The sequence below is a fragment of the Metopolophium dirhodum genome, chromosome 2, assembly GCF_019925205.1.
Source record: "Metopolophium dirhodum isolate CAU chromosome 2, ASM1992520v1, whole genome shotgun sequence".
In the NCBI taxonomy this organism is placed as follows: Eukaryota; Metazoa; Arthropoda; class Insecta; order Hemiptera; family Aphididae; genus Metopolophium; species Metopolophium dirhodum.
Genome location: NC_083561.1, coordinates 9398264 through 9417183, shown reverse-complemented (window position 1 = coordinate 9417183; position 18920 = coordinate 9398264). Strand labels below are relative to the sequence as shown.

At 31.5% G+C, this 18920-nt stretch overlaps 1 protein-coding gene across 2 annotated transcripts in view; it reads right to left on the bottom strand.

The window, feature by feature from the left end:
- Positions 1 to 18920, bottom strand: part of LOC132937955 (probable serine/threonine-protein kinase nek3) — a 249940-nt gene that overhangs the window by 106020 nt on the left and 125000 nt on the right. Inside the window, exons 1-2 of one of the 2 annotated variants that reach the window (XM_061004594.1) lie at positions 16804 to 17291; positions 14561 to 14606 (exon numbers count right to left, since the gene is read on the bottom strand). The exons of the other annotated variant lie outside the window; for it this stretch is intronic. Of the exons in view, the coding sequence (XP_060860577.1) occupies positions 14561 to 14606; positions 16804 to 16860 (103 nt within the window). The 5' untranslated portion in view covers positions 16861 to 17291. Of the gene's footprint in view, positions 1 to 14560; positions 14607 to 16803; positions 17292 to 18920 lie in introns of those variants that run through there. 2 annotated transcript variants of the gene reach the window in all.

Genomic DNA, 18920 nt, shown 5'->3' with positions numbered 1-18920 from the left:
TATATATATATGTATATACCTGTTCGGCAACCGGGAGAGACGGGATACAGTAGCATACAGGGTGGTCCACCGCGTTTTCCCGTTTTTCCGTCTTACTAAAACAGTAAAACATGGCGGATCGCCCTCTATATATAGTATGCTATCCTGTGCCATCGCCGCTCCTTCTTTCCAATCAGAGTATATAACCACCGCCGCGACTGTACGGGCGAAAACCCGTCGGGGCGCGCGACGTACGTGATCGACATACCCGATGACGGGACTCTCAGCCCTCTAGGGGTAGGTTGGTCTCGTTACGAAGCCCGTGGACGGCGGTGTCGGACAAACGGGTGGAGGGTACGCGTTTATTTCGCAAAACGAGCACGTTTAACAAATCGAACTAACCCTCCACCACACAAGTCTACCCACAGCTCGACCATCCCCATCCACTCAAACCGTCACCTTTGCAGCCATCCGTCGCAAGTGAAACGCGAGTCTCTACTATACACATTATTATTATATTTTTATAACTTTTATTATGGTTATTATTATTATACCTATTCTGTGATAGTACGGTTGTTGTACGTGAATTCATATCATAATTGAATAATATATTCATCGCAGACGAGGCGACTCGACGATTTGAAAACGAAAAAAAAAATTATATACAGAGTGAGCCGTGGTGTTTTTGCCGGGGTCTAATCTGAGAGAACTCCACGGTTTCCGTCTTATATAATATTATGTATTTACGTGTTTATATCTTAACGGAAAAAAACTAAGATTAGTCAATATTTATGTTTTTAAAACTATACGAGTATTATTTTATTAGATGTAAAAAATTTTATTTTTATTTTACTTTTATTAATCTTAGTAATTATATTTTAGTTTCTTTAATTATAGGTTTTGGATGAAACGAAAAACGTACCTATTGATTTTTTATAGTTTTTCAATAGTTTCTCAAAGCAAGAGAAAAAACTACCACAGACAACCGTCGAAAATATTTGGAGAAATATTATTGCGACAAGCTTCGATCACACAATAGTTATGACTTATGAATATGAAAATGTATCTTGCTTAAACGAAGAATATCACAATAGTACACTAATATTATGCGTCGAGGTGAGTGGAGCGAGACGAGTGCCTAACATCATGTTATACTGTATCCTGTCTAGCTCTATTTTTATACTGTTGGTGTTATAATATATAAACAATTTCGAAGCAAAAGTACCTACCAAATATTTAACCAGCAGTTTTTAATACAACGTTGTCAAATTCACGTTTGCACAACCATAATACTGCATTTTGCTTCGGTTGCACATATAGATGATATAAAAACATCGCAAGGTCACTCACTCGGCCAATTTCGAACCAAAAACAGTCGGTTATTATTTTTTTTTTTATTATTTAAAACCAAGTTGCAGAATTGTACATATCTCTTCGTCAACACGATGAGTTCAATAATATACTCAATCAGCCTAAGCTACTAGTTGTGCAGTTAATGGATTGTTCCATATACTTCTCACATTTATAATATTATGAATAATTGAATATTTGAACAATTTTCTAGATTTGAGTGATACAATTTCAGATAAAAAAATTATTTTTGGAGTTAAAAAATTGAATGTTATTAGTTATTATTAACTTAATTTTTATTCTGCAATATTCTAAGAAAATATGTAATCGATATAAAATAAAAAATATGTAAAAACTCGATTGCGTAAATTAACGTCTCACGTATTAGACAGATGAAAATTTAAGGTCGTTTCATGAAATTCCAATTCACACACACGCGCGTGTGAGTATAAAGTACCTAATAATAATAGGCACATGGACGTGAGTACAATTATTAAGCGCGCGCAGGCAGTATATCATGAAAAGAGTTTTTGACGGATTCTCGGGACCGACACGATTGCGATGACGATGATGATAATAATAATAATAATAATAATAATAGCAGTGGCAGCATTAAGTGGAAAATGAAATAGAGCACGCGGATGGGTCGTGTCTGACGCGTTGGACCGACGCGAATAAAAATATAATATTCAGTAATAATATTGCAATATCATACTGAAATTCTCGACATACAACAGTGCAGTGGATTTAAAACGGAAGAATATCTTTTTCTACTTCGTCGTCCATGTGTAAACAGTGAAATATAGTCCGCGGAGTTTACAGCGCAATGCACTAGGTATAATAACAATAATTATTATTTATTAAAATGTATAATTAATGTATATAATAATTATTATAACAAAAGCCGAATGCGTGTGTTAATAATTGGTCTGACACGGACATATTCCAAAACGATTTTTTTCCACAAAATATGAATAATAATAGCTGCAATAATTGATCACAAAAAATCTAGCGGTAATCCAATAAACCAACGCTAATACACGCAATATGTATAAACATTAATTACCTTCGCATTAGAACATTTAATTTAAAATCGAAATCCGTTTACCAGTTAATTTGCTTATAATATCTGAATACGGACAAATATTTATTTTATGCATTACATTAAAACACGATTGCTGTTTGAATTTCATATTTTAAACTGTAATCGGTAGATACAGTAATATTATGTAGATACCTACCTGCCTATTAAACACGTATTTTACACCGTATTTTGTTTAGGTAGGTATGCCACGCAAATGTTGACCTCTATAACGGCCAATTTAAAAAACCCAAACACGGACTTTCATGTTTCACTTAAATAATTATAGTCGTTGGATTTTGGAAATCATTACAATGTGATGTGTAATGTGTATAATACATAACAAAGAAAGGTTAACCGTTTAGCCAGAAACAAGAGCGAGTTTTCGATCTGTATATGGATCATATTATTATGATATTACGATATTAATATTTTTTTTTCTTAAATGAGGTAGGTATAAAGATTATAAGTATAATATATCTCTTAATTTTAAATATTTTTCGAGTTTCAACGCCTAACACAATTGTGTAAATCGAAGTAGGTGTGGATATTTCGAAAACCGATCGATATATACTATCAAGAGCATGTTTTCCTAACAGTCATTTTTTGGGGCACTTATAAGCCACATAAACAAGGCGCGTTGGACGTTGAACGATAATTTGAAGCAATTATAAACTACTTTTTAATGAGAATCGTTTTAGCACCGATTTTTTAATACCTACGTTATAACCACTTGTAATTATTATCGTCTTTACGAAACCCTATTATTATTATATTATTACTATTACTACTATTATTATTTACTCCTCTCTAATACCATTTTTAATTAAACGACATTATATTATTGCATTTGATTTCAACAATGCGCGTGAAATCACGTACGTGGAAACCGTTGTAATTATTTCCTACAATTGCTATTATAAATTACTGTACGCTATATTTGAGTACAATCATAGTTGTACATATTGTGTGGTCTTTTCCGAAATCGATATTTACGTTTATAACAGCGTTACACCCTATTCAATTCACCTGAAATTCTGGACAAGTGTTATCCACTACCTATATTATTGCTGCCTGTGGGCGATGTTAAGACTGAAATAATATATGCATCACGTAACACTTTTAATTAAAATGTTATATTATCATTCTCTACGGTTAATTAAATATCATATATTTACCGAGGGAAAAATTATGATTTAAGGGCTGAGATGAAAGTTCTTGATCGTGCAGGTGTCGATGTCAGGTGAATTTGAATACCAGATAAGTCATGTTTGAACTATCCGATACATACGTTCCAGTGACAGGAAGAATTGACCCGATGTATTGACTTGCACCATTGACTCTATTTTTAATAACTATGTCTTTTTAATTAAAGTATATTTAAAATAATTTATTTGTAAATTGTATTTAAATGTCTATTCTTTAATTTCAAGAAAAGTAATCAATTTGAATTTTTAATCAATACGCAAGAAAACAGTTATTATTTTGAGTTACATGTAAAATGTTTATAAACTTGGTGAAAGTAAAATAACCGAACGAGATATAATTCAAACTGTAGTATTGAGATTACTACCAAAAATTATAATATATATTTATATATATATCAATCTGAGAGTGAGAGAAGTTTTCAAAATGTTTACTGAAACTCTTAAAAACTGCAATATACACGCGCATAATCCATGATAATCCAGCAACAAGCACACACAGCGCACGGTGAAACTTCTCAACATTCGTCGCAGATATATATTATGTTATTTGCCCTTTGGGTTGTGTATAGAGGAAACTATCCTTCGCGTGCCACACAGAGAGAGACCTGTTTCTTATCAGAGTAGGTCCTTTAATCCTATTCTTGCCGGGTCCTTATAATCAGATCGTTTCCTGGGGAGAAGTTTCAATTCCCGGCACTACGCTCATCCGCTATTTCCCCAAGTCTATTCCTACCGGTGTCAATTTACCGTCTACGCTTCATTTCTTCCAATTTGTATACCCCACCGACCACTCACTCATTATAATGTCCCCTGTTTCTCACCCTTGTCATTCCTTCGTGGGCACTGCCGATTCCAGAACGTTCGTTTCCACCGGCTTTAAGCTCGACTGTACAAGAAAATCGATATTTTATAACTTTTGGACATAGCACAACAATATACCTAGTGGTTATTACATTTTTCAGAGCATATCGATGTGTTTTTACTAACCACAATTGATTTGATTACAATATAATATGATGACTTACAATGGTTAAAATATACTTATATGTATTTTATATTTTCATACCTTGTCTGGCCAATGGCCATAGGTCATATTATTTATACCTACTATAATAATCAATACCTATAATAAAATGAAAAACTCCAAGTCGTCAAAGACTAATTCAATTTTTTTAACATTTTACATACCTACACCTAATAATTGTTTCACCAATAACTCAAATTATAATAAATTAATTTCAACGAATACATTATAAATACATGAGTAAAGAGAAAAAATGTTTGAATTTACACCAAGTAAACTCAATTATTTAACCTTTGAGACGACCTAATCCGCGGTTACCAGACAGCTAGACAACAATATTTACCTACCTGAATGCAATACAATTTTCTTCAGAGTTGTCGGTATACATAAATAATATAAAGCAAACCTACACAATCGTATATTATATACATATACATATACACGTTTATATATGCATATACAATATACATAGTATACATACATACGTCATACATGCATACATACATAATAAATATAGACATATACATATAAGTCTGTATACATAATATGTATGTTCACAAACTGCCAATAATATTTTATTGGCACCGACCGTACTACACACACCTGTGGCAGCAAATTGATTTTCTGCACGCGTTAACTTCTCCTCCGTTGTCAGCGCTATCAATTGTCACCCTATTTCATATAATATTATATAATCATAAACATAACGATATTATATTAAAACCATCGTATCGTATCGTGTATTAAATTACACGCAAAGTACACGTACTGTAATACTGACCTTGCACGGTATGGTATATTTCACCTGTTCACAGGCATATACATTATAATATATTATTTATGTATAATAGTTTTTAATTGGCGCCATGGGATTTATATCACCTGACGTGTGTGTGTGTGTGCGTGCAGATATATATATATATATAGTAATATAGGTCGTAACCTAGAATGTCCGTCTGTATTAATGATAAACATATGCACCCTGCGTATATTTTAACACGATGGGGTATTCAGTAATTCGACTACAATATGTGTTTTGTTACGATATTCGGCACGTTAAATGTAATATCTGCTGCGTTTCGAAAATAATGAAATAATAAGTTATAGGCAACATCGATGTATATAGATATTGATATATATGTATAGGTGCTACGGTTGTACTAATTATTGTGATATCGACGTATGCAAATTGATTTATATTGCAGAATGAGGCGATTCGGGTCTGCCCTATTACATCCGAACATAACCCATAGAATTTTTTTTTCAATCATACGGCGAGTTTGTATGTTCAATAGTGTTACGACGACGATGACGACGACGACATGTAATTTATTTTTGGCCTTCGACTGTAAATAATAATTATCGACAATAATACAATATCACCACTGGGCCATTCTTCAATTTTATTTGAGCACATATCATTTTTAATAAAATGAAAAATAATTACAAAGTCACGTGGTATACGAATACCTGTATTTTAATTTGTAACCATTTGATAGAAGTATGTAGCTCAACAACAATTTCAGACATAAAAAATATCACCGTTACAAATACCTACTACAATGATTTAGATGGATACCTATAGCCCGGTCCACATCTAATCTAGGTAATTATACATTTTTACCCGTCAAACTGCTAGAAAAAAAATTTAATTATTATTGCCAATTTCATGCGTGGTAAAATGTTTTTAATTAATATCATACAAATTGCATAATACATATCAATCGCAAAAATCAACAAGAATAATATTTTGATAAAATTACAATACAACATTAGGTAATATTATAAATATATACCTAGTTTTAATTTGTAACTATGAAAATTAATTATTGATGCACTGCAAATCTCGTTGATCGTAGTATACCGTATTGTATTTTCTTATTTTCTTATAATATACACCTAGTAAAATATAATTTATTTTTTAACTGCTATTGTGGATAGATTTTTATGAATGTATCTAATTTTAAGTACCTATAAACATTGCTTATTAAAATCAGTAAATATATATACTAATCGCACTATTACGAAACACGGTGTTTGAGATTTAAACAAAGAAAATATTGTATTAGATATAAAATGGCTCAAACATAAGTTCCCGGGGCGTTCACACATCACACCTATGCAGCGGCACCATAGTGTTGGTAATTCTCGTGTGTGGAGGAAAAATATATAACCTATAATTACGGTGTCATTTAATTAACGCGACCTCCTTGTTTATTAATGTACCCAACACAAAAGAGGCACGTCAGTCTGTTGATTCAATTTGCGTGCCTGAACATAATATACCGTATGAATATTACTATTTTTAGTATTTTTTACCCTTTTTTTTGCTCGACATTTTTTTTCATTTGAATATTTTTAAAGAATTCACGGTTTGTGGAGATTAACACAATATTATGTATTTTAGTCAACAAAAATATTATTCTCGTTAGCATAATAATGTATGTGATACTATATTATAGTACCGTAATTATATCGAGGCGTCAAGTTAATAATTATTGGAGAAAACAATAACTAAAATTAAAAGTTTTTATACAATATCTAATAATAATTAAATACGTCGTTATTCTGTCACTAACCATAAAATTCCTTACTTTATTACAATAACCACAAAGCGTAACGCACATTTTAAACTAAAAAAATTGTATTGTTAAATTATTGAATGGTAAATTACAATACTATTATGGAGCGTTTTTGTTGTTAATTTTAATTTGTGCTTACAATGTATACAGTATAGGTATGATATAGAAGCTTTTATATGGTTTCCTCTACGAAAATTCGTCTAAAATGAATTATATTATTAGTTCTACTACAAACATTTATACAATAATATATAATTTATTGTATCTATGTGGTATAAAATATTTAAAATGCCTACAAAATGTTCGAGCAATTTATCAATTTAACTGTGTTAACAATTCTATGTATTTATATATGTCTTCATATTAATTTTAATTACCTTATTTATATAAGAATTATTAGATTAAAATGTCAAATTTTTATTTTTTTTTAGTCAAGACTTGTATAAAAGAACTAATTAAGCAAATCGTACTAATCATACGTACAGCATTTCATAATAAGGCAATATTGAAGTTGTCGGTTGTAAATTGAAAGGAATGAATACTTAGTTTGGAAGGTTACCTATAACATATAACCGGTACACTAAATCAATATTCTTTAATGGATAATAATTAATTTTGTTATTTCGGCTTATGTTTGGCCAAATGTACGACGAGTATACAAAAAAAATGCGAACAAATTTTTTTTAAACAAACAATATAGTGGGAAAAAATATTGCTTGCGTCAGGTTCAGTTGAATCAGGTGGTCTTCCTACAATTTGTTACAGTCGGCAAAATTGAATTCAATGTTAGCGTGTTATTGAAGATACATTGACGATTGACGTGAGTAGCAAAAACGATGGATTTGCGTAAATACGAGAAAATGAGATTATAAAAACTTGACGTAAAAATTATATTAATTGGATTGTCAGTGATTTGTGACGTATTTTATTTTAATCACCTTTACATAAATTTAAAACTTATTATCAAATAATTTTATGAAAACTATTATTTTGTAAATAAAAAATTGAACCATTTTTTTTCCTTTTTATCAAAATTTAAATCTCTATATTATGACATGATGTTTAATGTATTGCTATGGATATTATAGATATTAGGTAGGTACTGTATTAAAAATAACAAATGTTTCTTCATTCCGTACAAATCTTTTATACAAATAATTTAAACTTTATACCGAATAGTATATCTAGAAAAACTTATTACGTATCTATATATAATTACAAGAATAGTAGATATGGTAAACGACAAACATTAATTAAATGATTGATCTTTATATGAATTAAATAGTGTTCAATCTAATAATTATGATTGATTATTTTAGTATTTGTATAGACTGTAAAAGTTGTATAGCAAATGATTATTATTGTTGAATATTTCCTGTACATCTCAACGATAAGTGATAACGCTCTGCAAATGTTAAAATGTATACAATAGGACGAGAAAATAAATAAAAGTAATGCCTTGGTTGAAAATACCGATGTTTTCGAACTCCTATAGGGATGAGAATTTATGGACCGATTTTTGTCCAAAATCATATTGCCTATTGTGTGCCGATGAATAAGATCAACAATAGACTTTGGTCTGAAACCACCTACAAGGGATTCTAAAACTTTTACATACAAAAATGTATTGAACTCGTGTTGATTGCGAATGATCTGATATCAGGTGGTCTACCTGTAGAAAATTAATATTAATTTTATATAGCCGTATTTTAATTTCAATAACTGTAATGAACACATAAGTCATAAACCCTATAACCAATACATTAAATCGATAAAAATTAATTCTAACGATTCTATCGAAATATACATATAGGTACAAGATAAAATATAAAATTGCATGCATCGTTAACATTGATAATTTTATTAACACATTTATAATTAAAAATAATTAATATAGGTACGTAAATATATTCAAAGAACATTTTATAATAAACATTTTATTTATTTTATTTACGACCAAATATACTGAAAGAATTGGAGCTCACTTTACTGCCTCGATATTTTAACTAACTCAATTTTAAATTTTGCTTCAGCTTCTATAGATCAATATAGCCCCAACAGCTAAATAATTTATTTATTGTTTATTATTATTACATTTTCTAATAATTGCACTTTAAAAACGTATATTGTATTTAAATAGTTCCGCATTTATGTATATACATAATATGACCATAGAAATAACTGTAATCAGCGTAATTCTCAAGGTTCTTTTCTGTTTGATTACTACAATATATAATTTTTAACTATTATTAAATATTTATCACCCAATTTATGTAAATAATATGATAAAAATAAAATTTTATTTTTCAAGCTTTTTCAAATTTGAGTAGAATTATAATCATTAAGCAAACACGTTGTGTTCATATTAAATATAATATAATAAGATAGTTAAAAATGTTTATCATTGAATACATATACTCACCGAAAGGTGTGTGTCAAATTCTTAAATTTTATTTTTTGGTAAAATATTTAAAAATAATTTTATCTTATCAGTATAAACTGCCGTGTAAAATGACATACATTTGTTTAAATGTTAAACGAAGATAACCATTTTGTGCCTAAAAACTTTGAAAACGAATACCTACTTAATTATCGTAAATAGTGAAACGTCATATACCTAACACTTTTTACATTGTCCACGACAATATTGCAGCCATTGAAATTAACATTGTTATCCTAAGAGGCAATTTGGACGGTATTTAGTGTACACAGAATGTTTGAACAACGGCGTGGCCGCGTGGATAATAACACTATACCCAATTTGCTCAGCCGCTGTTTTTGGATTATTTGACTAGGATTGTGCGCATATTAAAATATACACGATATATGGGTACACACTACACATATTATACGCGCATACGCAGCGACGGATATATTAGCACTGTGCTGCACTTGGTTTTGTTTGCAACGGCCTAAAACACGGCAATTAATTTTTTATGCGAACACGAAAAAGAACTTTAGATTTTCAGAGACCCGTTTGGGCAGCAAACCGAGAGAATACGCCGGGGACCAAACCCGATATATTATAATGTCACACAAGAGTCGCGAGGGCGTTGTGTCGGCGCAATAATTTAAGGATAACGTCTGCAACACACTTGTCTTTTGTGTGTGTATGTATGCGCGCGCGCGACAAAAAAAAAACGTACTTATACACACACAACGAACTGTTTCCAATGACCGTTTGGCGGTTTTGTTCTATGCAAATTTGCAACGCCACAACGGGGTTGACTGGGTTGAGATAATAAAACAATACACACGCACGCACTCGCACTCGCACTCGCACACACACACACACACTTACATATATATTTAAATGGATATAATATATACAATGAGGGGTGGTCGTGGTTGGGGTCCCACGGAATTTATCGTGTGCACGCGACCTAAAATTTGCGCGTGGACCAAAAAAAAAAGTCACACAATAACTTCCTCGTAGATTTCATCGTAATCAAAATAATATAATTATAGTTGTGTTAGATATGTGATCTCTAACCCGCATTTAGTGATTTTTTTATAACATTATCTGTTGGAAACATTACAACATAATATCAATTAAACGTATCGGTTTTATTTTTTTTTTTTTATATAGATTTCTATAATGCTCTATAAGTTTTATTCTAAGAAAACAAATTTAAATGATAAAACAAATTGTGCTACCATGCTTACGCAGGTAACAGCGAACAATTCTAAGAATATATTATCATTATCATATATTAAGGAATATTTTATAAATATCTAAATTGTCTAATATAAAAAAGTGTAATTGGGAACAAATTAAAAGATATAGTTACCTAGCTATTATATTTGTGATTATAGATTATTAAATATTCATTACACTACAACATATAATTGGAAATGCAAACGTGATTCTGGTGCTTAAATTATGACAACCGGAATAAAATAAAACTATCGAAAAATACACAAGTGTTATTACTGTTATCACTATACAGCTTAGATTTGAATGCTCAGTATTCCATGTTAACTCTGCTCTGTAAATATAAAATTCTCAACCAAAACAAAAATGTAGATATTTACTGGGTAGTTCTAGAAATATCTATGATAAAAGTCTGAGTGATTTATACACCAACGATGATTCATCGGCACATATATATTATAAATATAATTTTATTGATAGTGAAAACCTTTGCAAAATTAAGCCATTTTAAAACGTAGTATAAACCGCAAGAATAAAATATATTATCCTCACCAGTTGATAATTCAAAAATATTGAATATAATTACATAATGATAATAACTACATATTATGCATAATTCACTTGTAAACCACAACTTGTAATTTTTAAACTATAATGCTCGTAGATATACAGACACATTTTATTAATATATTCATTATTCATGAATGGCGAATTTAATTACTGTTTGCGAAATAATGTGTCGAAAATATATGCACAGTTTAAGTCAATTTCATATATAATATGGATATGATAATATGACATTTACATACGCAGAAAAACGAACAATTAATAATTATTTCCTATTGGTGTAAGTACTAAGAAATCATAAAAAGGTAAACGTTTTTTCGAGATGTATCTATCTTAGTATGTTCGATGATTGTATTAAAAAAAAAGAAACCTATTCTACATGCTCAAAAAAAAAAAAATAATAATAGTAATATTAATAACAATAAGACATCAAAACAAAACAGTTATTACCTATCTGTTTTAATGAAATTGTATAAATAAAAAAATGAGTAAACATTTCAATTTATTTTCAAGAATACTATTTATTATCTAAACAACGTTCGTAATATTATGTATATTATTATTTAGTATTTTACTAAGGTTAAATGACGATTTTAATGCTGTCACAGACATCATAATATCATGTAGAGATATAAACTATATAACGGACGGAATAGAATCAATTTAATATAAAAACCTTTATTGAGAAGGTGGGCGGGATGACCAACGATTAACTGAACCAAACACGTACGTCGTGCCGTCCGCGGTTACAGGAACGTGACACCCGTTTTCCAAAGATTAAGCAGTTTACGCTCACCTTAAAAATTACAACCGCCTTGGCGCTATAATGTGTTACGATTTCGTTTTCACACGACTAAAAAACATCGTGAGAAAACAAATTTTTATTTTTATATTGGTGATACTCTGATAATTGATAACAATACGATTATAACTTATAATATAATAATTATAGTAATAATAAAACGTAATAACACCTAGGTATATTTAGTTATATGATTGAACTTAACGTTTTAATCAAACTATATATGTAAAAAACAATAGATCAGATATAATCATAGCATGGATAACAATTTAAGCAACAACAAATAAAATTATTGACCTCATCGTGACATTAGCTCTAGAATTTGATTACTTGTTATTAGGTACAATATATTATTATCTTATTAAAATGAATACGTTTTTATTGTAGACGAACTCCACTCGATCGATAGGTCTCATGTTTTATAATATATTATGAGTTATGACATTATGTTATTGAATACAAAATGCTGGAGCCAATCAATTGGCAAAGAAAAGAAAAAATCCATCAAGTTCCAAGGTCAAGAAAACGATCATTTATCTGTTCTTCTGTGCGGTTATAATAATATTACAGATCACTCCAAAATAATAATAAGTTCTTATGACGTCAACGTATTATAATAATATTATTATGTACTCATTCATTACCAAAATATATTATATAATAGCGGTGCAACGTGTTCCTATTACCGAACGGAAATTTAGATCGTTTGCATCTTGCAAAGGGTTAAAAAAAATTCGATTTACGACCCCGTACACGATTAGAAAAGAAAAGACATAAGGATATCTATGAGGATTGCTTTTGCCCCTAAGGAATAAACGTCTCGCGTCTGAGATATATTTAGACTTCGCTTCCCTTAGAAACCAAAGTCCCGGAAGTCGATCGAGGCTGGTTGCCAGCGGGTACGAACGTATGGGTACGTATGTTTATATATCAATGAACACGGACTGTTTACGAACGATCAGAGTTCCCAAGTGGAAAATTGAGCTAAATCAATTTAAAGGATAAATTTCAAATATTATAGCTGTTAGTCTGTAGAAGAAGCTAGAAACCAACTAAATTATGTTTGTACACGTCTAAATTATAATCAATAATCTATATTAATTTAATTTTTTTTGTTGATTTTTTATTTATCATAATAACTATACGCTAAATCTAAGAACGGTTAAAATATTAGGTAATTAGGTGTTCTATTCGCATTTAAAAAATACCGTTAACTCCTTGGATATTTATTTCCACTTCATAAAATTATATTAAATCCTATTATTTAATGCTATTTTGGCATTCACTTGATAAAAAATAATAATAACCCGACCAAATTATATATTTTTGAGGACTGTTATCTTTTTGTTTCACAAAGTGTTTCGATCCCAGAACAGCTCTTCAAAAGTCCATTAAAATGAGTCACATTACTCTCATGAACCAAACAAAAAATCAACAAAATACACTCAAATATGTTAAGGGTTTCGACCTTATAAATAGTCACTATAAAGTTGTACGCCACGTCACGCGTCGGCTATATTAAATGTACACTTTTACCGACACATAATCGCGTTACCTAGAATTTCCAGTGAGTTGCTGTACCTACCTATTATAAAACACAGTAGAACATTAAATAGTTTCGAACGCGTACAGTTAATTATTTTTATTTTTAATAAATCAACACGTTTTCCAGCAATAGTGCGAGCAGACAGGTATATAATATGTAGGTACGTGTATAATATATGATATACATTATACATATTTATATATGTCGTGTTTTATGCAAATTAGTCACCGTTTGAAGTGCGCCAGGTGTTGTATACATCCAATATGTTTCATTTAAACAACACAGGCGCGTGTACATAAATACATTGAAGATTGTGTGTAAAGTGTACGGGTATTGTTCTATAATACGGGGTAGCCGTCTCGTTGACCTGCTGTCAGGACTGAGATCAATGTGACCGGGTGAAAACAATCATTGCGGGTGCGATATCGTGACAGTAATATATTTAACGGAAGTTAAGAGACGAAAGCGTTGACAATGAGCATCCGTTACAACGTATAACGTTGGATAAGGGATGCTGCAAGTGTGTGATCGTTATTATAGGTACTCGTAACGTGATGTCGTGATCAATATAATAACATTTCATCAGTGGCGTATCCAGGATTATGAAATGGGGAGGGGGGTTAACTACCCCTGGCTAAGTCACTGCATTCCATCGTATGTATTATTAACAATACTGATAATGAGTTTATTTTGTGTCCGACTTGACAATTAAAACTTTGAATTTATCGGCCTCGCTAATAATCGTGTTGTTGGAAAAAGTGTTTACCTGCAACTGGAGACAGCTTTCGCATAACGCACCATCTGGACTTCCACTGCAAAAAAAATTAGATTTAGTAATTATGTATAAAACGTGTATCCATGCGGGCGTTTGTTTGTTAAACGATAAAGAAAAAAATTATTTAACATTCAACGATGTATTCTCTCTTTAAAAACAAATACAATGACGTCATCTAGACATTTAAATTACATATTCAAGCCACCAAAACAATGCAAAATCGACAACGAGATATGCAGGTAGCGGTGACATGAGCATAATCGCGGAAAGAAAAAAAAAAGAAACACTCACCAGGAAACAGGTTACCTCGTATAATAATTTATGCGCTGTTAGTTAAATAGAAGCTAGTGGTATAGTTTAGTTTTGCTTCAGAATTCAAAATTAAGAAAGTAATATGAATTATTAAAACACTAGAAATAGGATTTTCGATCTACGTTGTAAAAAAATGTCTGAATACGGTCGTAAAACCAAATTTCAAATTTTCATTTTTATTATACGCACATTAAAGACATGAAGAGATTTTAGGGAACAAATTAAACCCTTGGGTATTTGTTACTTGTGCTATGCAATCTATTTGAAGGTTTTCTATGGTGTTTTAGCATCACAGGAAGCTGTTATGTTATGAAAGAGATGTTTGTAGGCATTTATAATAATAATAATATTAAGGTATGTTATTATGAAAGTACCTATGGAAATAAAAAAAAATTACCGATAATACTTATTAAGCTATTTGTTATTGTTATGAATAATTATGTGAAATATACAATAAATTAATTAATTATATCCGTGAATCATTCTCGATTCCAAGATTAGAAGATTTAAAATTCGAGAACGAGAGGTCATATTATACGAACATTGTGTATTACTTGTGGGATACAATAGTGAAAGGTTTAACCGATGACGTTCATCACGTTTTGGTAAAAAATTATAAAACTGACGTTTTACAACAAATCAAAATGCGATTTATTGAAGATGAGAAGAAATAGCAAAGATAATAAGACTGCTGAGTTATCGTTAAATTCCCCATCATGTAAAAAGCAACAACTAATGATTTATGTTCCGGGTAAGCGACCTCGACATAATTCATTGGACACATATTTTGCCGGTGTACCTATATCCTTTGATATCCTCCAGCCAATCCCCACCTACGAAAAACAAACCGTTTTCTTCTAATTTTAGTAGACTGTTTTGGATCGTTTGAGAGGCTTTAGACCACGTAAACGGCCCATCGATCTTTTGACGTGGTTATTTTTGGTGTTGAAACTTGAAATTACGAAGGATATTTACGTGACAATATTAACCGCAAGCTATATTATGTATAGTGTCTACTGCTCAAGAAATTGAAATTTTATTTTATCATAATATTTACTAATTATTATCCATATTTTATCAATGCACCATAAACATAAAAATATATACGGAAATATTTTACTCATGCATACCTATTAGAAAACCGAATTATATTAATAAGCCTTTGATCTTTGTTAATTTAAATTTTAAAATCAGCATATTAATAAATTATATCTCATACAATTTAACAATATTACAGAACTTATCAAGAGTTTTTTTTAGTAATTAATAATTTATTATTTGAAGAGTAGGTATATTAACTTTTCCATTGATTTAGATCGGGAATAAAAAGTGAACGGTGCATAAAATAAGGTCATAGACAAATTAGAGACAATATTCAAAAAAATGTAAACATATACTTTTACTTGTAGCTGTAACTGAAAAATCTTATTATTAATGTAATTTTTCTTTATAATAATTCATATTACTAAATTATGATTATGACAAATTACTATTAAGTAATACTGTTGCAATAATAAAAATTAAAAGTTTACACAAGCAAAAATAAATTACTAAATATTGTATAATAGTGCAATTGTTTTAATTCACAGGTCCTTAGATTATTATTAATAACAGTTAAGTACCTACCTATCTATATAAAGTTTTAAATAGAATTTAAATTATTTTTAGCACAAATCATATTGTAAGAATTGTAAGTCCTATGAAAGCAAAGAGTTTTTACAATCTTGGGTACTATAACGCATATTTTTTAAAGGTTCACCGCAGTATGTTTTTTTTTTTAATCGGCTTTCAGAAGCTAGTCGAATATAATCCGAATACAAGATTTCCAGGTACATGCGAAATAAATAATAATACATTAGTTATTTACGCTGTTCAAACTCGCGCAGGATTTACGAAATATTAATATATTAATTTCGACTTACCTTTTTGCCATCACGAAATTTGACGGTGCCTTCGATTACCGTATTCGAATCCGTCATAATTCCGTTGGAGAAAAAAATTCACCACACACACTAGCACATGTAAATCACACTCGAAACGAATAAATTTTTTTTTTTTAAATCAACAATAACCCAACTAAACCAGTCGATTGTATTCCCTGACGCGAATTCACGCACGCGACAATTTCCGAATTCTTATGGTTACATTTGAAAATCACGACGACGGGGTTGGGAACTCTCACATATGGGTAACACCGACATAATAATAATAATATTATTATTATTGTTTTAACTACAAATTCAAAAATGATAAACAATAACCGTCAAACGCCGTCGACACGTCGACGTACGTAGTCGTCGTCGATGAACGATCGTCTCCGGCACGCGACGACGATACCACGCGACCCGGTGAACGAAGTCTGACTGGTCGCGCGCGCGCTACGCCGCTACCGCACCGGCGAAGGTTCTTCACCGCCGCCCACCCCCACCACCGCCGCCACCACCACCGCCGACGCCACACTACCTCCCCTCGCCAAACATTCACCTCCGCCGGCTTATCGTTTCGCCACCCCTATAAGCGCGAGAGTTTACAACACTATACCATGGTATATACACAATACTATATATATGTATTAGGTATATACGCGCGTAGCGCACGCAAAACTCTCGTCTAATGGCATTCTGGGCGAGAGAAAAAGGCGTAGGTATACGCGGTATACGTGGTGCAGGGCGGCCCGAGACATAATATACACGTGGGTAGATACGTCGGTGGAGGTGCGATGCCATGGACCGACGGCGGCGATGCAGGGATCGTATCGGAAAAGGGGTGACGAAGACGAGCGGTATTATATAGGATCCGATCGGTCATGTATATAGTGTGCATGACTTGTATATTCTGGTAATGATATAATACATATTATATCGAGGTGAGGCGGGTGGTTTTTCGAAAACGTTTTTACGGTATTTTTGGTGATTTTTTTTTTCTTTTTTACCCTAAGCGAAGGGGCGGCGTGTGCGCTACTGCTCCGCAACCCCAAGTTATTCTGCTCGGAAAATGCAAAATATTATATCCTCCCCCTCCACGGTTGTTCTACGTATATTATAATATTGATTCAGTTCAGTAGCAGTACAGCATGCATCTATTACAACGCTATTACTTATTGGTGCAACCTATGCATGGCAATAATAATTAGCTACATGGTGCCGATCAAATGGTTACGAACAAATTGTGTTGCGCTCAAATGGACACTATCCGTTGGTGATGGAGCAGGACGACGTCCCGCGAAGTACACGACACAATAGTATTTGTATACGTTTGTCGTCAGCAGTGGTACAGCGGACGAGAGGGGAAAACTATAATATCAAATTATAGAGGTATTATACGGGAGTAGCGATGTTTTTTTTATAATATGCTATATACGTTTGCGCGGTTGTTTTCATTCTCACAATTTATTTGTTTTTTTTTTTGTTTTACCCCAAATAAAAGGGGTTGCGCTTCGAATAAAGAAACCCACGCGCATATGCAGTAGGTACATAATACTACACATACTACGCGTAGCAGGGTGTACGACTTTACCAAGCCGACACGCGCGCGTGCCTCGAAGTCGGCCGATCGTTCTGTATATTATGTATCATAATTATATACATTTTACATTTGTACTTCACACAAACGAGTCTCCCCTTATTCTGCCATTGATTCGTATTAGTGTTATTTCAGTTGTTACGTTAGTTGTATTTAAGTTAGTCTCACTATGGTAATTTGTTTTCTTACCAACACAATATTAGTAGATAATATTTTCGTAGACCAAAAGGCTTATAATACGTAGGTACCTATGTTATTATATTATGCTCAGTTTGACCTTTGAAGTTTGATGGCGTAAAAACTATAATATCCATGATGCTAGAGGTTGATTTTATCACTCATCGGCTGGGGAGTGGGTGAACTGAGCTTTTGCTAGTTGTATTTTATACGTCTATACAATTTAATATTTATATTCATACAACATGTTTTTCAGATAACAAATATTTTGAAAAATATTTTTTTATAGGTACATTCCTATTTGTTTGTAACTATACTAGCCATTATGTAGCCACCTATA